This window comes from Triturus cristatus, chromosome 6 (genome assembly GCF_964204655.1).
Source record: "Triturus cristatus chromosome 6, aTriCri1.1, whole genome shotgun sequence".
In the NCBI taxonomy this organism is placed as follows: Eukaryota; Metazoa; Chordata; class Amphibia; order Caudata; family Salamandridae; genus Triturus; species Triturus cristatus.
Window position 1 is genome coordinate 958,332,472 of NC_140589.1, and position 26,196 is coordinate 958,358,667.

Consider the following 26,196-nt stretch of genomic DNA (forward strand, 5'->3'; position numbering starts at 1 on the left):
CAGCATTGGAGAGACACAGCGGGATGGCAACCCTCACACCTTCAGCCCTTGATGAGCTGTTAAGAGGTGTTTGAAGGTGACTGAGAGGGAGGGGCTGCAGCTTCAGGAGCAGGGGCATCTATTCAGATGCAAACAGCCCTGAATGCGTCATGTCTCTGCAATTTAGAGGGGCCTCACACATTCCCTTTCTGCCCAGGGTCCCAAAAATTGTTGAAGCAGCCCTGATTACACCGAGGCAGCGTGTGGTTCTCTTCACAGAGCTTAATTACTGTTACTAAATTGTTAGCAAACCTGGGTTCTTCAAACATGCTGTCTATAATTTAATAAAATAAAGAAATTGCACAATCGCACCCACACTGATTAACAAAGTATGGAGGACAATCACTTAAATCAGTTCTCTTGGAGTATCTCCTTTAAGTACTGTACATCACAGTGGGGGATGGCAAAACTAACATTTTAGAAAGAGAGCCTGTCGTCTCGCTGTCTTGTCCAGGAGGGGGCGAGGAGCCCTACCCCACCCTGGAAGAGACCAAGATGATACTAGAATACTGCATGCCCACCCTGTGCCCACCCTGGTGGATTCTGTTCCCCCTCCTGTGATGGCTCCTGCCCCCCCGCCCCAGTGATGGCTCCTGTCCCCCCACCCCGTGGTGGATCCTGTCTCCGCCCTGGGTGGCTTCTGTCCCAGTCCTGGAATGGCTCCTGCAGCGAGGGTGAAGTTCTTGATGGGCCTCTTCTCAAAAAGGCTCAGCTCAAAATTAATATAAAAAGGTGAGCAAGTAAGTGAAGGGATGGGTGGATGGCTGGATGAATTAGTGAAAGGGTGAATGGATGAATGAAAGATTGAATAGATGGACAATGAGAGAGGATGGATGGATTGATGAGTGAGTGGAAGGATGGATGAGAGAAAAGGTAAATAGCTGGATGTATGGGTGGACGGGTAGCTGGAGGGTAAAAGGGTGGATGGATGGGTGAAAGGATGGATGAGTGAAAAGGTGGATGATGAGTAAGTGGGTGGATGGATGAGTGAAATGATAGATGGATTGATGAATTGATAAGTGCAAGGGTGAATGGATGGATGGATGAGTGAAAGGGTGGATGTAAGGATGGATGAGTGAGTGAAAGGGAGGGTAGGTGGACAAAAGGATGAATAGATGAGAGAAGGAGTGAAAGGATAAATGGATGAGAGAAAGGATGGATGAGTGATAGGGTCAATGGATGGATTCATGAGTAGATGGATGGGTGGGTGGATGGAAGGAAGGATGGCTAAGTGAAAGGGTCGATGGCGAGAGAAAGGGAGGGTGGATGGATGACTGAAAGGGTGGATGGGTGGAAGGATGAGTGACTGGGTGGATGGATGAGTAAGTGAAAGGATGACTGGATGGGTGAAAGGGTAAATGGCTGGATGGGTGAGTGAATGGATGGATGGGTAGAAGAGTGGATGGATGAGTGTACAGATGGATAGGGTGAAAGGGTGGATGGATGGATAATGGATGGATGAGTGAAAGGATGGATGAAGGGATGGATGGGTGAAATGATAGATGGAAGGATACATGATGGATAGGTTTGCAAATGGTTGAATATGTTTGGATATGGCTGGGCTTACTTATATACTATTGCACGACATCCTCTGATGTGTCTGTAAAACTTACCTATTGTCCTGAAGTTTTGTCCTGAATTTTGACCTCCTGTCCTGAATTTGTGTCCTGAATTTTGACCCTTTGTCCTGAATTTTTACACTTGCCGTCCTGAATTTGCACCAATGCCAGTTGGTCACCCTAATGCTAAGCACAGATGTTTTGCTTATGTGTTTTAAGCCCCGCCCTTGATTGCATTGGCCACACCCCTTTGAGAGACCCCCGCAGTTTTTTTCATCCCACGTAAAGCCCTGGAAGAAAGGATATTCGTCACCATTGTGATGAAGTAACCTGGCCGTTCACCGAAATTTAAATCAGACAATTAGTGAGTGAGGTGGCAGCTGCTGAGATCTGTGATCAGCCGGCAGGTTACACCTTAAAGTGATTTGATCCTTCATGAGTAATAACTTCGGGAATCGTTGAGCTTGTTACAAACAGCACACCTGTCCTGACGTGCTGTGTGCTGAGTCACGAAACGAAAAACTGAGCTCTGTATAATTTACATACGTTCGCTAGCTACATTTGTGTATGCTGTGTGCGTTTCGCGTGCTTACTGATTTTATAACGTGTAAAGCGCCTCGTCCCCCACACATGCTGTGCCGATCTCGCAGACGCTCTCTCACGGTTCAGCAGGGAGCGGCCTCCTCACTTACACCGAGCAGCAGGTGGGCGGGGCCACGTTCCTGTCTGGGCGGGGGCGGAGGGGAGGGCAGACACAGACAATTAACATATCATGCGCATGCTTTCGTGTGCTGGGCAAAGTGCTTTCCCTGAGCAGCTCGCAGACCCCGTGTCACACTTTAGAAGGGAGGAGAGCCTCTCAAAGGAGGGGGGCGGATCTGGCCATCTCCATCTTCTCGTGTTCAGGGGCAGACCAGCTGTGTGGACGGAGCCCCGAAAATTGCCGTTCGGGAGGTGCTGCTGGTTTTCATGGGGGTGTAGGATTACACACAACCCCGGAGCTACTGAGGTGGGATATTGATCTCTATCGATAGAGGACCCCTGTCGGACTGTTCCCTTCTCCACCCGCTGAAGAGGGGTCAGAGAATGACCCTCCACATCTGGTTGGCTGACACATAGCACAGCAGCAGCATGTAAGTTACAACGTTCACAACTTTTCGTTTCTCGTGCGCGCGGTCTCCACCATTCATACTGAAAGCGAGCTCTGACTGCTGTGCAGGACTGCGGAAACGGGCACAAACGACTGTTCACTCAAAGTGCGTCAGATATACAGATGCAAACTTGGATTGATATGGAAAGATATGCAGATTTTACATAGATACGTGTAAGTTCTGTAGATCTATCTATCCGTCCCTCCATCTCCCCACCTCTCTTTCTACTCACCCGTCCGTCTCTTTCTGCATGTCTGCCTGCCTGCCTTCTTAACTTATGCCTGCTTACCAGTCAGTCAGTATGTCTGCCTGTCTATCTATCTATTCGACTGCTTGGTGCCTGTGCATCCATGTATCTGACTGTCTGTTATTTGTGTGTGTTCCTGTCTTTGAATGTGTTTGTTTTCAGTCTGTTGTCTATTTGTATAGGTAAATGTCTATCTATCTATCTATCTATCTATCTATCTATCTATCTATCTATCTATCTATCTATCTATCTATCTATCTATCTATCTATCTATCTATCTATCTATCTATCTATCTATCTATCTATCTATCTATCTATCTATCTATCTATCTATCTATCTATCTATCTATCTATCTATCTATCTATCTATCTATCTATCTATCTATCTAGCTATCTAGCTATCTATCGTTCTGTCTGCTCCTCGATCCGTCACTCTGCCCATGGTTCTACTTTATAGATATGTTTTTGCGGCAAGGCGTGTGCGTCTGTCTGTACGTTTTTTGCCTGATTGTATGTCAGTCAGCTCAATCCTTGTCAGTCTTTTTACCCGTTTATCTGTATTTGTCAAAGCGTGTTTATGTCCTTTCCTTCATTGTGTGTGTGCCCCATTCTGGATATATGTCTCTCTGCCCATTTATCTGTCAGTCTGCGCATATTTCACCCTGTCTCTGCTAGGTTCCTTCTTTATACATAGCATAGGGCACCTGTGGAGTGTTTTTTACTCAAAGCGTGACAACAAGCAGATTAAGGTCACAGCTGGTGCAGGGTGAAACGCTCATGAACTCCACGCTTGCTGGGGACAGGGGAGCACTTAACACATTCTGTGGCTTAAGGCAGCGAACAAGACGCGTTTCTTGGTCAGGTGCTCGGTGCAGAACAGGTATGACTTGTGTGCTGCGCCATCCGGTTTCTGGGGCCACCAATTAAACACCTCAGGAGAAACGCGCGCTCGGGGCATCTGTCTGCGCAGCGGGACCGACGAATCCAGACCAAATATTGGTTTTTGGACAGGGCGGCTGAAGGTAAAATTATTCTTGGACCGGCTCGGCGAGGCCCCTGCTGAAGAAAAACAGAACAATCTTCTTATGGTGTGTTTGTATTATTTTTAATTTACCCAGTGCACGCCTGAAGGAAATTTCCAAATAAAATATTTAAAAACACAGTTTCTGGTTAGGAAAGCTGATTTATTAGGAGCAGCTGACATTCACTACGAAAAACACATATCCTGAAAAAAAGGAGAATTCACTTAAGTGTTTTCAATAATGTAATTAGTTTTTAAGAAGAAAACAGCTGCTCGGAACATTTCTAGCCATCGAATTGGGGGGGGGGGGGGGGAGTTTTGCTCCTGACACTGTCACTCTTCGCCAATATAAAAACAACCCATAAGAGTGTTTACATTTCCCTTGCTGCACTAGGACATGGGCACTCACAAGCATTTTCCCAGGGGCCAAAGAGTTTGGTCTGTGATGTGACCAATGGCCGTATTGATACAGCAGGGTGGTGGCGGTGGGAGGCGGAGGCGGGGGCTGGGGTATTTGGGAGCATTGGCGGTAAGGTGGATGTTGGGAAGTGAAGCATGTACATCTAGTGAAACCAGAAAACATGGGATTAATCCCGGCTTCCCAAATTGTGTGATCCTAGGCAATTTCTTTATGTCAGTTTCCCTCATTTTTCTTCATTGTCACATATCAGAGGCCTGATGAATACATGAATTCAGGATGTGCGCTGTACAAAATCTTCTCCTATGTTTGATTAATCAAACTATAATGTTCTTCATGTATAATAGGAACCCAGGGCATCCAAAGAGCAGCTGCGGCTAGTGCGGGTAAGAACGGTGGGGCCGGGTGAGGGGGGGAATTTCGACAGACGACGAGGGAAAATGAATTATTTATTTAATCTCCCCTCATGGTTGCCTGTCAAATCCCCCCCTAACCCGGACCCACTGCTCTTACCTGCACGGGTCGCGGCTGCCAAAGAGAGCAGATAACAACCGACTTGCATCTTAGTTCACTATAGGCATTGTTGTCAGGGTGGGAGGATAAATGAATGCTTATAAATGCATGTTTGAAAACTATCACCTAAAGAAAACACTTCCCAATGTACTGATAATCTGATGTACTAAGGTGAAATGGTTCTGCATGTTAATTAAACACACTTTTGGAATTCTGAAGAGACTTTATCATACTTTTAAAATTTTGTTGCACAATGTTTTTGAAAGGAAAGTGATCCTAAAGTTAAGGGGTGCAGGATACCCTAGTCACTTCCAGTCTTTAACTTTCATTAACTTTTATACAAATACTTTTCTGTTAATTTAACTTTTTTAATACTAGTTCTTAGTCAAGTAAACAGCAGGACAGTGCTGCTGTTGACCAGGGGGCCGCATGTGAAGAACCGCAGGGCCGTATACGGCCCGCAGGCCGTACTTTGAGTATCACAGCTAAGAAAATCACAATATTGTGCACTTCTCTCTTTACTAACTAAAATGATTTCTCAAAATCAGTAGCAACGTGTGTGATTTTAATTCTTTTCCTTTTTATAACGATAGCATATTGTAACAATTTTAAGTAATTGAGCAATAAAAGATTAATAATATTTTAAAAAATCAGAACAACACAATCTAAGATTACTGTATGTAGCACATTCCCAAAGCTTCATTTAGAAAGGAGCCTTTCAGACTGAATAATGACTTACGCCTGTATAAAGGAGTAGATTATTCATGCATAAGTAACACCACAATTACTGTGATCAAAGAATAGGTGTAAGTCAGTGAAATAACAAGTGCAGCTTGCCCACTTGCATGTCAAACTCAGGTGTTCTTAAGTTGTGTAAAAGAATTAGAAAGGTCAATTTGGTGAATATATGGTGCACATCCCACTTTGGTGTAACTTTTAGAGTATTTACAAACATTTTTCTTACATTTATATCTAGACTTACACCAGGAAGGTCCAGACGTAGCATCAGAAAGTATGGCAAAGATCACCAATCAGTGCAGTCCTAACAGGTGGGATGGAAGTGGAGGGGGAAAGGACGAATTACAGAAACATATTTTTGAGTGAGAAGAGAATAAGTAAAAGACAAATGTGTTCAATTTCTAAACTGACTTATTTTACTCAATGCATGACATAAGCAAATTTAGAACTAGAAAAATAGACCGATTCTTGTTTTTGTAACAGATACCATATACTTAATAGGAAAGGTGTAACGTAAGAAGATAAGTAACTTAAAAGAGTAAATGGTTGGTTCTAGTTTAATGAACTGGATGAATGCAAGAAAGTAGGTTTCAGAGTGTGTGTGTGCAATATCTACGTTGACCTTTCCCTCATAGGGGTTTTAGTCACCACGGAATGTGTTGCAATTGCTGTTATTAGAGGAGTAACTGAAACCCCATTTGGATTTGCTATTTCGATGCTAAAAATAGACATTTGACGTTTTCCTAACAGTAGATCTGATACCGTGATCTATAGATATATATTTTCATATATTATTTTTCCCCCGGGCTTGCTGAGTATAATATGCTATTTACTATCTATTGATGAGCGGGAGAAGGGACAAGACTCTTGAGAGGCGAAGCCTAACGTGAGTCGGTTATGATGTTGTTGCGTCACGTGTAGAAGTTATAAATAAAGGCATTTAACTAGAAACTGCGTACAAAGGGTTAAATCTGTGGAGTTATATAAAAGCTCGTTCAATAGGCCTTGCAAGTTTGGGGCCATTTGTTTTAATCTGCAAAAACATAGTAGTCTGATACTGGTGAGGCAATAATCCATGATTTCTCAAATTATCTACAATCTTCTCCTATTTTCTTCTCCCAGTGTCCGGATGTATAGATTCACACCTCACCCCTTTTGTAGTCTTTTGAAGCAGTTTGAAGCACCACTTTCTACTTCTCTACATCTCGCTGCCTACTGGTTGGGACCCTCCTTTGTCCGTTTCTCCCATTCCCCACATACTGGAGGCACTGGTGTTGTGATTACTCTTTACACTCACTCCAGTCTCATAGCGCTTTGAAGGGTCCCTCGGCGCTTCTCTCACTCTATGCACAGTCTCCTCATCCCTTTCTGGTGTTCTTCCACAACCTCCTTCTGGTTTTCTATGTCCACAGTTCCAAAGTGCTGTGAAGTGGCCCAAAATGGAAAAAGCAGTACATTCTTCCACATGTCTGAATGTGAGTTACGGTTTCTTACAACAATAGGAACTATGGCTGTTCCAGACATCGGTACTGGCCAACCTTAGCCTATCCTGCACAGAGGACTTTCCTTGTTTTCTGAGTGCCTGAGATAGTTTCTCACAAGTAAAGGTCACGTGTTCAGAATTACTTCTTGGCAAAGTGGGCAATTGCCCAAGCTTCCACCTTCCAAGGGGCCCTGGGAAAGTTAAGTGTGTCTCTTTGAGCTCCATTTATTTCTATTTCTCTATCTAAATTTCACCTCTTCTCTGCCCATCTGCCCATCGCTACCTCTGCGTCTCTACACTATATACTACTACAATACAATCTTTGATTTACCTGGTTTCTAACAGTGCAATGTCATCTTAATAAGGTTTGCAGTCCTGGGGCAGACATATTTTAACTCCTTCTGTGTGAGCCTGTTAAAGTTTAACATATAATTTAGAATTATTTGGCATCACGTGGGCCTGAGTTAGCCGGAAACGGTTAATAAAATTAAAAACTTGCTCCGTAGAGGTGCCCCCAAAGTATGTCTGGCCCGGGGTCCTCAAATCCTTAAAATGACCCCGCACAAAACTCAAAGATAGTTTTGTAGTATTATTTACATTGCCTTTAGTGCCCTTATGTTACTCCCAGACGGTGAAAAAAGTATTTCCTTTTTAATTCTCCCAAAGGATCACTTTTTCCCACCCTTTTGCTCCGGCTCGATGGACGAGCCTTCCACAGGAAACCCCGGGGACAATTCTATTTAGGCGCGCGGGCCTCGCCAGGCTGAGGTAATGACGCCGTGACGCGAGTGCCCGCCCGTTCTCGCTTCGTACCTCAGAGTGCCTGCGCGTGCGACGTCTCTGCCCTCTGCACGAGGAACAACGTGTTTCGTTTTTGTACCGCTCTAGCAAAAACAGCTTGTCAGCAGCTGAGGTTTCAGCGCAGACGCCGGCCCCAGTCTTCCTGTGTAAGTTTTCAGAGCAGTGCGTCTTTAATTTCAAGTTCAGACCCCAGGCCTCATGGGGAATCACTTGGGTTTTCAGTCTTGGTTACATGAACTCCAGGGAAAGGCTTCTTCGTAGGGGCGTAGCTGTCGTTAGAGCAGCAGGTACTGTGGCACCAGGGTATGGGCGCTGGAAGTAGAGGTGAGGAGGGAGCTGGTGCGCTCCGAAAATAACCATGCTGGATGGAGTTCAGAAGGTGAATGAGCAATAGACATGCCTTTAAATTTTACATTTATCTTGTCACATTTGGTGCCCATTCCAAGACACAGGAGAGGTTAAATGTCAGGTTATGTCTTCAGACTAATTGCTGATAATTTGGAAATTGGTATTTACTTTTATTTCTCTGAGTACAAAGAGAGAATGTTTTGTAAAAGTGATATAGGTGACAATGTTTCTGACAGGCAAGGCTGTAGGCTGTCAGTTTTTTCTAAAACACAACAACATTTAAATGCCTGTAAACAGGGCCGGCTTTAGCGCTGGTGGCGCCCTGTGCGACAATGTTTGTTGGCGCCCCCCCCCCACCCAATGTCCACCTCCACCACGGATTCTCTCACTAGCACCCTTTAACAGTCTCCATAACTGCACTCTCTCAGATACATTGAATTAGTTATATAGCGCCACTCATACCAGTGTAGGGTGTCAGAGCACTTTGCATCACACACACATTACACAGAGACAATCAAGCATACGTGTTTTAAATCAGAATATAGGAAATGTTTACATAAGCCAAAGGACTAAAAGTGTAGGAGTCACATGTCATCCATACTTGTAGGCAGTATAGTTTAAGAGTGCTTGGTGTGGAGAAGCACAAACGCAGAGTCGAAAAAGAAACAGCATAGTTGGGAGTTTTCTTTAATAATAAGAATCGATTTCTAGTCAAATTAACCCTTTATGCAACATTACTCAATGTTCTAATGTATGCTTTCCAGTGTGTATGCAGTTCTAGGATGAAAGTTAATAGCTCACTGTTGAATATTAGGACTTTAAGTTATAAATTGCAAGTAACAAAAGGATGTCTCTTTTAAAAGCAGTCACCTGCTGATGTGTTCATTATATGCACTCTGAAATCAACTTGGTACACCTTCTTTGCAGCAGGCATATTAACCCTCTGCACTCACTTCACAGAGGTCAAAACCTCAACTATACAAAACACTTAGCTCTCTACAGGAAGATAATTAATCACACGGGTTATTTTGACATTTTTGTGAGACCTGGTAATTGCCGGAGGAAAGAAACACTGCAGCAGGTGCTTCAAAAACATAATAAACTTGCAAACATGGCGCCCCCAGGAAGCCAGCACTCGGTGCAGTGGCACCGGTCGCACCGCCCTAAAGCCGGCCCTGCCTGTAAATGAGCTATACCCATATTCAAAAATATACCAGCAATTAGGAAAGCAAAAATAAAGCACATTTTAACGGGATCAAAATAAATCAACACACTTCACTTGATGATGCGCAAATGACAATGGCTCTTGGTGACATGAAAACGGCGGGGCGAGTGAAGTGAATATTTTGACAGGCCCTGTGAGAAACCAGCAATGTCTCTAGGCTTAATACCAAAGCTCTCAATCGTGGATTATTAAGTGTTTTGTGTATAATGGGTCACGGCTCAGAGATTTGGAGCTGAGGCTGGAGCCAGTGCGAGTTTCTTTTTTATTTTATTTCAAAATACTTCATTGATTTTCAAGAGGGAAGACAGAAAAAACTGTAACAGGGTTAACATAAGATATCTAAGGCAAAATTATCACATATACAATCATAAAGTGAGGTTATTACGCCTATATGAGTATCAAGAGACTAACCCCAGTGATCAATAATAAAAGAAGAAAAGACAGGCAGAAAGGGAGGAAAAGGGAAAGAAAGAGAAGAGAAGGAGAGGGAGAGGGAGAGCGAAGGCTAGTCGAGCGATAACATTTATTTCCCAAATTCTATGCATATGTTGGCACAAGAGCAGTCCGATATTGATAGGCCTAACATATAACAGCCTCGTACAGGTAACAATAATTAAATACAAATATTCAAGTGATACGTCAGTAAAGGCACAGGACATGATTCAAGGGCATACAGTAGTGTTCCTGGAGGTTTCTAACTGAGCGTGAGTCAAAAATGAAAACACTGTACTTTCAAAGTATGCATTATACATGCAGATTACTTTTAGTATAGTGCGCTCTTGACCCAAAGGTATTAGAGTGCTTAAATAGAGCAGCAGTGCATTACACACGTCCACCTTCATTTTTTATAGGCACAGGAAGGTCAAGGGCATGATTTAGATCTTGGCAGACGGGTTACTCCATCACAACAGTGACGGATATCCCGTCCGCCAAAATATAAATCCCATTATATCTTATGGGATGTATATTTCGGGCGACGGGATAGCCTTCACCGTTGTGATGGAGTAACCCATTTGCTGAGATCTAAACCAGGCCCTAGGATTTGCCCAGAATCACAGGATGTTGAGCTGGGATGGAGACTCTAACTACCTGCTTCCCCAACTCCAAAGTCGGCAGCACTGGCCATTATTCCACACCCTCTTCTTCCCTATAAGTAGGAAATAATAACCTTCGACAGAACAACATACTGGAAATACCTAACAGCCAAGATGAAGTGAAAGGCTGACATGGCGTGCATTAAATTACCGTTTTATTATAATAAAAAAATAAATGTTTACTTGCCAACTAGCTGCAGCACGTCTTCGATGTTCAACAGTCCTGGATCCGAGCGAGGTCCACTCCCACAGCCAATTTCCTTAACCAATCCAGACACTGCTCTCATGCTGTTAATAATGTTAAGCAGCATTAGTGAAGGGTCAGGATAGATTAGATCAGGCTGGCTCAACATTCCCGCAGACACTGGAAGCCGGTGCCTGCTCTCCACCCAGCTGTCTAAGACAGGTCAGGTTGGAGAGGTTTGAATTGCGCATGTTGAGCTGACCGCCGCAAGACAGCCGGCCAAACCAACATATGCAATTCAGCCCCACCCTCACTCTTAGTTCGAGCTGCGGAGTGAAAAATAAAATGGTAATAAAATCATTCTAGTATCCTTATATTTACCACACTTTCTATGCTCGCAGCTTGGGGCGTCGATGCTCCCCCAGCCTTATGGAGGAACTGCCGCTGGCAAATGATACATATTCGCTAACACCCAGTTTCCACACACTTTTGTTTGCGCACTACAAAGTTTATTGGTAAAACACCATGGCCTGATTTAGATCTTGGTGGAGGGGTCACCCCGTCACAATGATGATGGATACCACGTCCGTTGTAATATAAATCCCAATGATATCCAATGGGATTTATATCACGGCGAACGGGACACCCGTCACCGTTGTGATGGAGTAACCCATCCGCCAAGATCTAAATCAGGCCCCATGTCGGATGTATGACGTTACAACGCATGCTGTTACAACGCATGCTGTTACAACGAAAGTTTTACAACGCGAGTGCATTGACAACGCAGGACATTACAACGCAAGTCTTTACATCGACTTGCACTAGATGGCGTGCTAACATTAAAAAAGTGTAATTTACTATTCCAACTCCAGTCCACGTAACAGTAGGGAAGGTGTTGGGATAGTAAACTACACTATTTTTAATGTTAGCACGCCATCTAGTGCAAGTCGATGTAAAGACTTGCGTTGTAATGTCCTGCGTTGTCAATGCACTCGCGTTGTAACAGTTTCGTTGTAATGGTAGTGCGTTGTAAAAGTTGCGTTGTAAAGGTTGTTCCCCCCCATGTCTATCCAAATTTAGTGGCCATTTCAACAGAAAATGTACTGTCTGTAAATGCACTACCTGACCTGTGCTCCAAAATGCACCACCGGCTGGATACAACACCCGTACCACTCTCCTGCTTAATGGGCATGGCACATATGCTATATTTCTTTTTGTGTGTGTCTCTTGGAGTTTTCACAGTCCTTATGAGTTCAGGGATGTAACATTAATGGCAGCACCCCCACTCTGAAAATTGTTCCAGCACCCCAACACCAGGGTGTAGGAGATCAGTGCACCCCAATCATGAACGTTTAAATGATCAACCAGTTAGAACATTAATTGATTTACAAGAATAGCTGACTTTTGGCCATTAAGTAATTCTGAGGTCTACTGTGATTATACTCGCTTTTATTTCAGGAACTCCAACCTTGATCAGTATGAAATATTCAAACGTCATATGAATGACATAAACTGTGTCCTTCCAGCGTTAAATGTTGGTGGAGCTTGGCCACACGTGTACTGTGACAATTGACTATGCAGCCTAGCCTCTGTTATACTGAAAGAATCACTTGAATATTTGTGGTTAAATTTCCAACAGCTTGACCAAGTGCGTCTATGTACGTTTTTTAGTGCATTTTTTGACAATTTTAATGTGTTCAATCCTATGGACAAATGCATTCTTAATTATGTGGTCATTTTTTAAAATTCTATCCAGTCAGTAGGAAAAGAACTTATTTTATTTGTAAATGTTTTTTTTTTAGAAATTGCTAATCAACATAAATATGAGTGAACGAATGTTATTTGCTATCCAAAAGCAGAAGGGAACAATGTTACATGCTTGCATTGCGTCACTGCTTCTCGACAGTGATCAGTTCAAATGAGGGGTGTTTGGCTCCATAAGAGCCAAATAACCAACCATTGCAATGATTCTGGCAGATTGGGTTTGTAAGAGTGGCAGGAGAGTACAATATATTTAATCCCTAGGTAATGGGCTTCACAGAGAATATGCAAGGGAAATTTTTTTTTGCAAAGACCAAGAAGGACAGTGGCATTACACCAGAGTTCCACTTCTAGAATATTTTACCACAGGAAATTGAGCGATACATGCAATATGCATGTTACTTCCCTGTGGGGAAATCCACAAGCACCGACTTTTAAAATGTACATGTGGTTTCCGTCTGTGACCTCAACATCAACTGTGTCTCTAGTTTTCTTCCCTGCGCCCAACACTGTGTCGTCTTTAGATCAGGTGTTTGACAGTGCAGCTTTCAAACAAATATGTTGCTAACAATATACGAAGAGTGGGCTTTGGGTCTGCTCCTTTGAGCCCCTGCCTTTCCTCAATACTCTAAATCAACCATTGTAGTGAGTCTTTGTTAATCATACCTTAGCTCGGCCCTGTGGAGTTTTCATCTATCTCCTAATGCTATTGGCTGTCTTGTTGTATCCTTCCGCCTCTATTCAGTTGCTTGAATTGCACGACATGAGGGACTTGTTTACAACTTTAGCCTTCTCTGTCCATTCCTGCTGGCTCCCTCATGCATGTCTCGCTCTGATGTGCTGAGGCTGCCTGCATTAGCACATTAAACCCAGACCTATTGACTTTGCTACTGCTTGTTTTTTCTTTTTTCTGTGCCTCTCCTGCACATGATCTCTTCTATTGGTTTGAGAAAGAGAACAGGGGTGACCACAGTAAATGGGAGCAGGGTGTGCGGCCACAGGTTCAGTCCGCTACCCACAAATGAAGTTACAGTTTTCTGTGACTCTTCGCCTCCATGTTCCTGTCTTCATCTTTTTTCCTTGTCTGTTTTATCCTTGTCTGTCTTTTTTTAATTTTTTATTTGATATGGGGAGAGCATGAAACCTCCCTTCTCACGCCTGTATTCCTCATTTATACTTTTTCTGCAACCGGAGGTGGTCTGATGAGGAGGTGTCGATGTATTCACCAGAGGCCATATGCTGGTAGTGGAAATCTGCAATTCCACTGCTACACACAGAGTCCCGTGGCAGCTGAACACTTAGTGCACTGTTTTGACAGTAAACAAAGCAACTAAGCAATTACCAAACTAAAACACCTGATATATAATTGTGTGAAGACATTAATACTATGAATAAAAACAATACTATAGTTCGAAACACAATAGAAACTTGTGATGCCAGAGCGCTTTGAAATGTGTGTCTCTGTTACTGAAATGGTTTCCTTTCACCTTCATTTGTTTGAAGATGTTTGTTGCTGTTGTGAACTGATCCACAAAATATTCACGCGAGTCAGACGAATGAAGATTCTCCGCACAAAACTGAAGATTCACCTAGCCGAAGTTTCACAGACTGCAGCATATTACAAAAGAACTGAAACCACAGTTTACAAGATCAAAGTAAATGTTGTGAAAGTAAAAGCTATTCAGGTAGACAAAGCACTACCTTGTGGTTAATGGGTGGGTTAGGGAATTCTTGAGCCATTTTAGGTCTCGCCTGGCGAAAGCAGCACATGCGCTGCTCTCGTCAGAGAGACCTTTTGGAATCGATTCTCGGCCGTGTGCTCATGCACGCGCCTGCATGGACAAAGATGGCTGCTCTCGCCATCTGTCCAAAGCAGACAGCATGCGCGTGTCGCCACGGACTGTGGACAGTCCGACGCCATTTTGCTAAGCTTTCGTTGTCATAGCAACGAAAATGCAGCTTCGCGTGTGCTTTTAATTAGCATGGCCTTTGCGCGATCGCTCCGATCACTTTCACGGCTGGGCTACTTGTTATTGTGTTCCTTCTTCCTCTCCCACTCAGCACTTCTGCTAACCCCCGCCCTCACAGCCGCTTGTTATTGTGTTTTTTTTTCTTCAGACTCTAAGATCCTTTGGAACCTGTTGGTATTTCTGATCACACTCCAGGCTGTCTCCTCCCTGTCTGAAGTTACTAGGTGTGTGATTGATTCGGCACATTACACATGCACTGACTTCACTGACCCGCTGCATTTAATACTTCCAAGTTCCTTCCTTATCGATGCGTTTCACGGCCCTACCATGGCGGACCGGCCGGGGGACGGCTGGTGCTGTCTGCTTAAGACCGTCAGCCTCCTGTTCTGGGTGAGGTGCCGCGCCAGCGTGTCTCACAGACAAGCACGGGGGTTACTTTCCAGGGGCTCACCTGCCCCGCCACCAGCACGCATGTTCACCATTCTGCCAACCACCTGCCTTCCACACCAACGGGCCCACTGCCCTGCTTACAACCCTCCTTTCTCACCTGCCCTGCTTACAAACGGCTCCTGCCCTGCTTACAACTGGTTTTTCTCACCTGCCCTGCTTACAACCGGCTCCTCTCACCACCTCCTCTTACCTGCTCTGCTTCCAAACACCTCCTCTCCCCTGCCCTGCTTACAACAATCGGACCCTCCACTTCCCTGCTTACAACCACCACCTTTCGCCTGCCCTCCTTACAACCACCTTCTCTCCACTGCTTACAACCACCATCTCTCACCTCCCTGCTTTCAAAGTTCCCCTCTCCTCGGCCCTGCTTACAACCACCAGCTCTCACCTGCCCTGCTTACAAACGGTCCCTCTTCCCTTTACAAACGGCCCCTCTGCCCTACCCTGCTTACAACCACCATCTCTCACCTGCCCTTCTTACAAACGGCCCCTCTGCCCTGCTTACAAACGGCCCCTCTCACCTGCCCATCTTACAACCACCAGCTCTCACCTACCCTGCTTACAAACTGCCCCTTTCCCCTGCTTATAAACGGCACCGCTGCCCTACCCTGCTTACAACCACCATCTCTCACCTTCCCTGCTTACAAACGGCCCCTCTCCTCTGCCCTGCTTACACCCACCCCCCTCAGGGTGGCGCAGTCCTGCCTCCCAGCCAACGACCCTTGCGCCCCATCTCCTCGGCATCACTCAGACGCGCTGCTACCGCTGGTGCAGCAGGCGCAGTGGCCCTGGGCCCTAAGCGGCAAATAAACCCTGATAATTGCTCATTTTACTACCGCCCCAGCAGTGACAGGGCCTGTTTTCCATGTTTGCACCAGAGCCCAGAGCATCCTTTCTATGGTACTTACTTGCACCAAGACTTTACCAGACTCACCTCGCCTGCAAAGTGTATGCCCCAAACATGACACCCCTCTTTTAAGCCAACTAGTGCGCGTCGTGTCTCGACCTCAAAAGGTACCAGTGGGCAAGTAATGCCCTTGGTGGCAAGTAGTATACCTTTAAAACAGCACTGAACGAACAAGTACATTTTTTAAAATTAGAAAATGGTGACACTTTTTTTTTGCACCCGTGTTAACACATACAAAAAGAGACCTTTAAGCTATGCAATACGTACAGAAAGGTTTTCCAAACAAGCTAAAGATGTTTATTGTTCTCCTCACACTGTTATTCTGCATAGCCCGTGCTTAAAAAAATAAAATAACAAGCATTAAAAATGCAATAGGTCTCGCCTTTTATTAAGATAAAGCCTTTTGCTTTGATATACAATACCATTAGCAAAGCAAAAGGCTTTAACTTAATTAAAGGCGCGACCTATTGAATTTTCGATGCTTGTTCTTTTTAATTTTATGTAGCGTGAACTCGACCTGAAGGTATCAGAGCGCTATACATGAGCATCAGTTGCCTTACAAATGGACACATAAATTTTTGTTGGGCACAGGGAGATTAAGCAAATTGTCCAGAATCAGAGGATGTTGAACGTCCCTGCTGAGACTCGAACCCAGTTCCCAAGCTTCTAGGTCAAATGTATGCTTGACAGCTGTCGCCTTAGTGGTGGTGCCACCCCCTTCTGCTTTCTCGCCAGCGCATTAATAATACAGACCACACAAGCGTAGGAAGAATAAAGACCGCAGATTGAATGCTAAGGTTCAGTTTACAAGCAAATTAACTCAAAGGCCTTGCACCATGTCTTCAAGGATAATTGCTGAAAATCAGCAGCGTGAAACGTAATGTGTAACTGCTGTGGAAACAAAGACTACCAACCTGGTAGTCATCATCTTCTGGTGATCTCTAACTTACATCTTCCAAGCTAATTGTTAATTACTGGTGGCCTTTGGTTGACTCCTACCATTCACTCCTTCCAGTTGGATGACAATGTTTGGATCCTCTGCACACTCATTGTGATTGACGGAGCATCTACTGTTGGTATTCTCAGCCGTATTATACCTTACTCAAGAACCTTCAATACTTTTGACCTTTGTTTACTACCTACCATTTAGTTGTCCACTTCTAACACCTTCAAATTAGCATCCACTTCCAACCCTCACAGCGTCCATCTGTTTACGCTCAATGCCCACCTTTGATACTACATAAATTCTTCCCTTCAGGCTGCATATCCGCTTTCGGTTTCTTTATCCATTGATTATCTCAATTTAATGCCCACTTCCGGTTCCACACCACATTCATTCTGCCTAGTGTACACCCACTTCCTAAGCCTTAAAGCATTTGTTCTGTGGGGTCGTAGTTAGCTCCCTGTACGTCTAACAGTTGCCTTTTCACCCTTGGTGGCCAATCACTTTTGTATCATATTCACTCATTTAGTATGGATGGCCGCTATCAATGTCTTCATGCACTCATTACTTCTGAGTTCAACATCACTTCTGGGTGCCTCACTCACTTGCATTTCTAAGTGCTTACTTCAATTCAGGGACAAATCCTTCCAGATCAAGGTTCTTCCTATCTAGAGAATTTGCTTCGGAGTCAAAGATAATCACCATCCTCCCAAAGGGGACTGTGATCATTCGTTGCAGCTCCTTTCATACTAAGGGGCTGATTACGAGTCTGGCGGGTGGCCGGTGGTGGAGTTTGGTGCTTTGGGAGCGGGGTGCTAGTATGGCGGCCCGCTCCCACACCACCAAACTCATAATCAATCGCAAAGTTTGGTGCACCGTTGCATTCTGTCTGCGGCCAGTCATTGTGACCTCTGTTTAGCACTAGACAGAGCGTAGAAGCGCCGTCCATTTCTTCTTGCGGACAGTGCTGCCTTTCTGTCGGGAATGCCATTGTTTCATCATGCTCCTGCAACAGCAACAAACAGAAGGCATTGCTGTTGCAGGGGCATGGTGAATCAGAGGGTGTACCTGGAGATGGAAAGGTGGGTGAGAATCACTGTATGGAGGTGAAAATTTAAATAGGACTCCCAGATTCTCGCGGGCAGGTGCATCCCTTCCAAGATCTTCCCTCTCTGTGCTACCAAGGAGGAGGGAAGTGACAGAAAGAAACCACACCCAGGTCCCTCGAAGACTAAAAAGGGGGCCTCGCTCTCAAAGGTACGGCTTGGGGTTGTTCTATTTACAGGAGCACCCCAATAAGGCTTCAGGCCCGCTAAACCCCAGTCCCCGGCTTTGGGAGAATGGTACACAAAACATTTTACATTTTGGCATAGATGCAACTTTTTAAAACCATCTTTATTACAATTATTTAAATAACAATACAAGCAGTCTACTTCGCAATGACTAGAAGCACAGTTTCACCACCCTCTCTGTTAATAAAATAGGGTTAACAACAAAAACTGTTATCATGCCCATTAACTACAAAGTAGATTTATGTTAGAAGAAAAGGCTGCCACTCTTCGTAAACGATATTCCTGCCTGGACTCAATTAAGGCTAAGTCAATGAACAGCATAACAGTAAACAACAACATTAAACTATCTGTACCAATACCGAGAGGCAGACAGTCTTTTTGCAGGGGCTTAACGCAGACCTCTGCAGCCCCTGCAGTGCAGCTGGGCTCCCAAACCTTCGCGGTGCCCCCAAACCTTCTTGGGTCCCCATTCAGTCCAATGCTAATGTATATCTGTGAGAAATGGGGTAATCAGAGGCCCCTTATTACAGTTAGTGCTGTTTGCGCCCTGTGCGACAATGTTTGTTGGCGCCCCCCCCCAATGACCACCCTTTAACAGTGACGAAGTCTCCATAACCACACTCTCTCAGATGCATTGAATTAGTTATATAGCGCCACTCATACTAGTGTAGGGTGTCCGAGCACTTTGCATCACACGCACATTACAAAGAGACAATCAATCATACGTGTGTAAATCAGTGTATAGGAAATGTTACATAAGCCCAAGGACTAAAAGTGTAGGAGTCACATGTCATCCATACTGGTAGGCAGTATAGTTTAAGAGTGCTTGGTGTGGAGAAGCACAAACTCAGAGTCGAAAAAGAAACAACATAGTTGGGAGTTTTCTTTCTTAATAAGAATCGATTTCTAGCCAAATTAACCCTTTTTGCAACATTAATCAATGTTCTAATAATGTATACTTTGCAGTGTGTATGCAGTTCTAGGATGAAAGTTGATAGCTCACTATTCTATATTAGGACTTTAAGTTATAAATTGCAAGTGACAAAAGGATGTCTCTTTTGAAAGCAGTAACCTGCTGATCTGTTTACATCATACGCACTGTGTAATCTACCTGGAACACGTTCTTTGCAGCAGACATATTAACCCTCTGCACTAACTTCACTGAAGTCAAAACCTCAACTATACAAAATGCTCATCTCTCTCCAGGAAGATAATTAATCACATGAGTTTTCTTGACATTTATGTGAGGCCTGGTAATTGCTGGGGAAAAGAAATGCTGCAGCAGGTGCTTCAAAAGCATAAAAACTTTCAAACACGGCGCCCCCAGGAAGCCAGCACCTGGTGCGGTGGCACCGGTCGCACCGCCCTAAAGCCGGCCCTGCCTTATTACATTCTGCAGGGGCGTCCAATCATTTTCCATTACGCAATTGTAATATTGGTAGGGCTGAGGTTGGTAGACAGTCGAGACATCATTGGTTAGCTCTATCAGGGAGATGACTGAGTCCCTACACCAGCCTAGTAAGAGCTAGGTAGTAAGAAAGATGGTGGATTAGGGTTAGGGGTGTACGAAAATCGGGGCACAGCTGCAAAGAAACCTGGTAGGTGGAACGTGTCACTAAATAAATTAGATCTGGGCCTGTGGCCCTGTCGGGATGAAGAAATATAAGAAGCTGGGGGTCTCAAAAGGATATAAGCGCTTCTGTTTCTGCAGCAGTGTATTGTCTCTGGGTCCTTCATTCACCAACATGTTGTCGCAGTCGTTGGCGATCAGGAGCCTCAGCAGTCCACTGACTTCTTCCATGTGGAAGGCGCTGCGTTTGGCCTCTGACTCGCCGCCACGCCAATATTGTGGGAGGTACAGAAGCCTTCCACCTCATAGTGACTGCTTGTTTGGCAATCAGTGAGGTGAGATCCAAAAAAGGTGTGCAGCTACACTATCTTTATTTGCTTTTTGTATAGCCCCAAAAACGCAGACCTCCCAGCCATTTATGTTGGCTACCGCAGTCGTAGCTGTCAGCCTGCTCAAAGCTTCAGACCAGTGGCCACTACTGAAGGGCAGTTCCATAACACGTGCTAGAGGCCTGCTGAATCTGCAGAACAGCGAGGACAGGAGGCGCTCGCGTTAAGAAAAAGTTTGAGGAGATAGGTAGGTTCTGTGTAGATCATTTAATTGTATATAATTAAATTTAACTAAGCACAAGATAGTGTGCGGAAACGCAGATGTTAGGACCCATTCCTATCATGGAATGCTGTCTCTGCTTTGGACTCCCATGTGTTGCGCAAGGTCTGAAGTGATGTCGCTCTATGCCATTGGAGGGCTTTATACAACCAACTGATTAGCCTACTACAAGTACCAATCACAAATAAGTCTTGGAGTCAAGAGTGAGCTGTCCCCTGTGTATTATGAACTGCTCCCTAAGTAAGTCAAAAGAGAGAAGTTGTCCAACTAGAAATATATTCCCTGGTGTGGTGATACCTGCGTCTTGCCAATACTTCATCTCACCGCCTGTGAGGCAGTCAAGGTTCTTAGGAAAACCAAGCAATGGAATGACCAGGGCATAGGGCGTGGCATCTTTGGTGATGAGTGATTAATGTAATGTTGGTGCTACTATGGCAAAATATGTTGCAATAGTAATAGAGAGGGCAATGGGACTTTCTATTAAAGTGCCTTCTTCTGTCCATTCACAGGCAAAAATATTGCACAGAGGCAGGCAAGCCAAGCAAGGGTGGGCCTCGCTCGACTGAATGTTAGGCTGTGGCTTTTCTATGGGGAGACAAGAAACAGCTGAGGAAAGCATCCCAAGCGCTGCACCCTACTCTCATGCAGTTTTAAAATACAAAAAACACGATAAGCAGGTCAGCTGAGCGCACAAAAAAAACCACATGCTTTTCTGCTGCATGTGTCTGCAGCTGAGCCGAGCTGCAATTTCTCATGTGTGTCACTAAGTACCTGTAATTTGGAGCAAACTCTGCAGGACGTCAGACCTCTTTGTTTTGCCAAACAATGTAATTGACGTTGTCGAGATGCAGATCCGCTCCCTTGTTTTAACCTGTGCTTTCTAAATCACCAGAAAGCAAGGGCATTATCTCCTGCCTTCCCCTATATATGACTTTGTATATTTTTCAAGATAGGCATAGTGATTTTTTTGTGCCCATATTGCATCAGATTGAATTAACATAAGGTACTTGTATGTACTGAACATAGGGCCAGGTGTACTAAGGTTCCCCTTTCATTTCTTAAATAGCGACTCCATAGGAATCGCTATTTAAGAAATGCAAAAGGATATGTACAAAATTTGCGATTGCCTTATAGCAATTCCTACAGATCAGGAATTGCTATTAGAGAATTGCAAATAGGAAATGCCATTGCATTCCCGCCTTTGGGCGAAATAGCAAATGGTTTGCATTTCCTAAACTACGATTTAATAATATGAAATCGCAATTTAAGAAATGCAAAGCCAAGAATACCTCTAGGCTTAAGGACCCCTGGAGGCACCCCTAATTTCCTACTGCACATGTAAATGCACATATGGCCTAGGGGCAGTGCTTAATTTGTGATGGTGGTGGTTTCCGGTGCTCAGCACCCGCACTTAATTCACAGGGCCAGGCCTATACATGATTCCTTCTCACTATAGCAAGCTCAGCATCACCCTGGTACCAGAAGCTGCCTCTGCCCCAGTATTGGCACTCCAGCGGGTTCATCATCACCCCGATGCCAGCTGCTACGTGTGTCTCAGTGCTGGCTCCCTGTCTGCCGGAAGGGTTACCATGCGCAGGTGGGGGATTCCCGCCAGAGCTGGACCTGTGCCTGTGCCTGGCTGCCCGGCTGCCTGCTGGCACCAAGCGGCCTGGCTGTATGTAAGCGCCAGCGCCTGGCTCTCTCGTGCTTTCCCTTCTAGCCCCTCCAGCCTGGCACCAGACCCTGCGTTGGCCTGCTGCTTGTCATGCTTTTGCGGGTGCTGCTGTGACTGTAGTTTCTCTGTCCTGTGTGTGACACTACTTCCTGCCCTGGGCAGTCTGTACAGGGCTCAGTTTTACCTATCCTATGTGAAGCGCCCTCCAGTCCGCCGTGTAAAGAAGTGATTCCTCCCACGTGCCTGCTAGGAGAAGATTCCCAATATTCCAGCTGTGTGAAATTACATGTTCTTGCTGTCTTGTCGCTGCAGTCAGTGGCCATGGTTGGCAAGATATCATAGTGAAGGTATAGTTCAATGACATCCACCCCGGTTTTCACAAGTGTGTATTTGTATTTCACATGATTCACTTGCCGAAGTTAACCAATTTACATTCCGGCCACCTGCCTCTGGTGATCGAATACAAAAATGTGCAAACAGCATTGATAGCGCTTGTGAGCTGAGTGCAAATTGTGTGTGCTTACGTACTGCACCTTTTAGCTCTTAGGTGGTAGTGATAGCGCCATTAAACATAGAATGCTAAATAAAAGGTCGCCACAAATACCGTTTTCACACGTTTGCCTGTTTTTTGCACCTATCTATGTAAAGAGAGTTGAATGTGCGTAACGGACACATATGTTATGTGCCCTGAGTGTTCTTGCACTGCATGTATTACACCAGTATCAGAGTGAACCAGCATGTCTCACAGCACCCACTGTTAATTTTCGGCTGACTCCTGTGTGGATGGGAGTTGTGCACACATCTTTACAAATCCGTTTCGGATATCATCACATGCCTGTCTGGCTCAAAATAAATATATCTAGCTGGGTGACTGCGTGGCATGCCTCCACTGAGTCCCACCCTGGTTTAGGCATGATGAATATGTATTGTTTATCATCCTAGTGATGTTATCATGCCTTAATGTCACAGCCCTGGGCAATCACTAAATCATTGTGCCCTGCTCTCTAATCTATCACCTGGCCTGCTTAAGAAAGCGTGTCTGCGCACCCCATTAAATAATTGCATCAGGGGGTTGGCTCCTTATTGAACTGGGTAAGATAGGCTGTGAAAGCACATGACAGATTTTGAATGCTTTCGCATTGTCCATGTAAACAGTGGTCACGACAATGGTACAATTGAGTGGTGGCAGGAATTTAGCTGGGCGGCCAACTGGAAGAAGTGGCTGCTGCCTCCTAAGAAAAATATTGAGCACTGGGACAATTTTTTTTTAGAAATTAAGCACTGCCTAGGGGCATATGTGCGCTTCATGTCACAATAAAAAAAGGCCTTTTTAATAGAAAAAAGTATTTTGCACATGGTTACCATCGACTCGAAGTCGATGGTAATTGCATTTCCTAAATGCTCAATTAGCATTTAGGAAATGCTTTGTACATCTGCTTTAGGAATCGCAAATAGCTAATCCCAATTTGTGATTCCTAAATTGTGATCGGAATTTGCAATTTCTAGCATGTAAATTGCGACTGGTTTTAGCCCTTTGTACATCTGAAAAGGCCTTTTAGCATACCTTAACGGGCCGAAATAGTAATTCGGACCGTTAAGAAAAGCTAAATGGCTTTGTACAGCTGGGCCATAGTGTACTACTTGAGGTAATGAAATAACCAACTGGTGTTAAAAGGGCGAAGAAAGGGGATTTTCATCCCATGACTGAATGTACAGCATGCAACCAGAGAAAGTGGGATCAAATCTTGACTTCCCACTTGATCAAATTGTGTGATCTTTCAAAAGCCCCTTTACTTTGCTGTGCCACACTTTGATTATCAATTCTTTGGCACCCTTAAAGAAATGCAATTCAGGATACACGTATTAGGAAAACACGACACATATATTGTTTAATGGATAGTATGGATGCTCTGCAAATATTGATGATATATGGGCCGCGCCAAACTGCCATCTCTTTGTTCACTCACGGCAGCGTAGCCAGGGTTGTGTGGGTGGGAAAAAAGTTTATATTTAAAAACTATTACTTTAAAAAAATGTCAATGTAGAAATGTATTCTAATTTAGTACAATGACACACACACAGTCTAAAAGATAACTATTTTTTAATTTGAAAGAGTCTTTGTAAAATAGCTACATGATGTTTGATGCATCATTTACATGCCAAATGTTCTGATGACTCAGCTTATGATTGTCTGTTCGAGTTTAGACAGACATCTGTCTTGACTCTCCCTATTAATTTGCTGGCTTGTCCACTTCTGATACTCACTAAAGCAATTAGAGGTGTGTATGGCAAGGTAAGCCTGAGCCTGACTTGATTCAAATGTCTGACTCCAGTTTGGCCTCAATCCCATGTGGATTAGCTCCAAAATAGAGCCAGGACAAGCTCTCCAGGGATGGTTCCATTTTCATAATAATGCAGTTTTTATAACACACAATCCATTAAAGGTAGGGTAGGGCGGGCCAGATGAGCGAATAATGGTCATGTTCTTCTCGAACTAAAAGTAGAAAAGGTAAATAAATGTCTTTTCATGACCATCTGCATTACACAGATGCACTTCACATATGTCGTGCGTGTACCCGTGCAAGTGCGCTCCTTTATAAAATATATGACAGAGTTGTAAACAGAAAATCTGTAGTTTGGGGTAGGTCAGAGTTTTCACTGAAATTGTTTTCTGTTTTCCTAAATTTGGCAGAGTTAAATGAATCTGCACAAGCTTTTTAAAAAAGTTGATTCACTTTGGGTTTGGCATGGCAAGTTTTAATACACATCCATTGGGGGGCAAAAAAAGGAGATGTAAAAAAGAGGGACATTTTCCATTTTAACTCCCATAGCCTCATTTGCTCTCCACAACAAGAAGAAATTCCTGAATGGAATTACACCAAACACGACATGGTTGGGTAGGGAAGAGGGTGGGGTGGAGGGAGGGATAGTGAAAAAAGAGCAGAATTATAGAAGAAAAAGTACTTATGAGAGTAGGCACGAGAGTAGAACAATTAGTAGAAATGCAACAAAGGTGTATAAAATTGTATGGTTTTGGTTACTGGGTTTATGTCTGAAGCAACATTGACCTTAAAGTAAGGATAATATCGATTAATGTCAATGGTGTGTCCAATAAGAAAAAATATGGTGGGTTGATTAGACGGCTAACTTCTTTTTTCTCCTCAGATTTTATTTTTTCAGGAGACCCATTTAAAAATGAATACACCTAAACTCTTTATTTCTAAATACTATTCAAAGGCTTTCTTTGCCTCTGCAGGGCTTGCAGTTAGGGGATAGCCATCTATTTTGGGCGAGGGTTCGATTGCGAGATCTTTCAAGTTACTAGGGACCCCCAAGGGAGGTGGATCTCGGTCATTGCCAGGGCAGATGGGACACTTTTCTATTTTGTAAACTATTATGCCCCAATCGATGATGATCCTATAGCTCTCATAAAGATGAATGAGTGGGTTAAAGGTGTAGAAGAACCTATAATATTAGGAGGTGATTTTTACTACATTCAAGATCTAAAAAGAGACACCTCTAATAAAGCAAAAAAAAACTTAAGTCCAGGACAAAAAAAGTATTAAACGCTACGAAACAGGATTATCAACTCATAGATCCATGGAGTGAGGCACATCAAGGCGATACACAATTTACTTGTTACTCCCACCGTTTTCAGACAGCTTCCCGTATTGATTTTTTTCTTATCCCTCATTATGTTAATTGCCTAAGCGCAGAAATAAGGGCCAACTCATTTTCAGACCATTCATTAGTTATATTTGAGATTAAAGTGGAGGCTGAGAGACGGGAGAGATCCAGGTGGCAGGTGGATCGGCTCTTCCTTTCGAACCCCATATGGGTAGAGGATATGAAAGAATGGATTAAGACATTCTTTCAAGAGAATAAGGACACAGCAACACTTTTCTCGATCAGGGAGGCCTTTAAGGCTACACTGCGGGGCCAGATGAAGACTTTTTTTGGCATCGCAATCTAAGATACGGAGGCAGCAAATAACTAAATTGCAACACGCTGTTGATTCCGCTTTAATACAGAGGAATAGCGACAGGGGGCAGCGTTCGGAAGTGGAAGAACAGTTAACTAAAGCTAAACAGGAGCTAAGGGAGTTTTTTATTCTTGAAGAAATAACTAGTTCCCAGATGTATCAGCAGCGCGTATATGAGGAGAGTCAGATGGTGGGGAAACTGCTCGCCTGGTCAAG

General features: G+C 44.2%; 1 protein-coding gene across 3 annotated transcripts in view; it reads left to right on the forward strand.

Moving 5' to 3' along the window:
- Positions 1 to 2,352: 2,352 nt before the first annotated feature.
- ADGRG6 (adhesion G protein-coupled receptor G6) overlaps positions 2,353 to 26,196 on the forward strand; it is a 621,002-nt gene continuing 597,158 nt past the window's right edge. For 2 of the 3 annotated variants that reach the window (XM_085611655.1, XM_085611656.1), the window contains exon 1: positions 2,366 to 2,731. In XM_085611655.1, coding sequence (XP_085467781.1) covers positions 2,730 to 2,731 — 2 coding nt within the window. In that variant the 5' untranslated portion in view covers positions 2,366 to 2,729. Of the gene's footprint in view, positions 2,732 to 26,196 lie in introns of all 3 variants that reach the window. The other variant, XM_085611657.1, reaches the window with a different exon arrangement.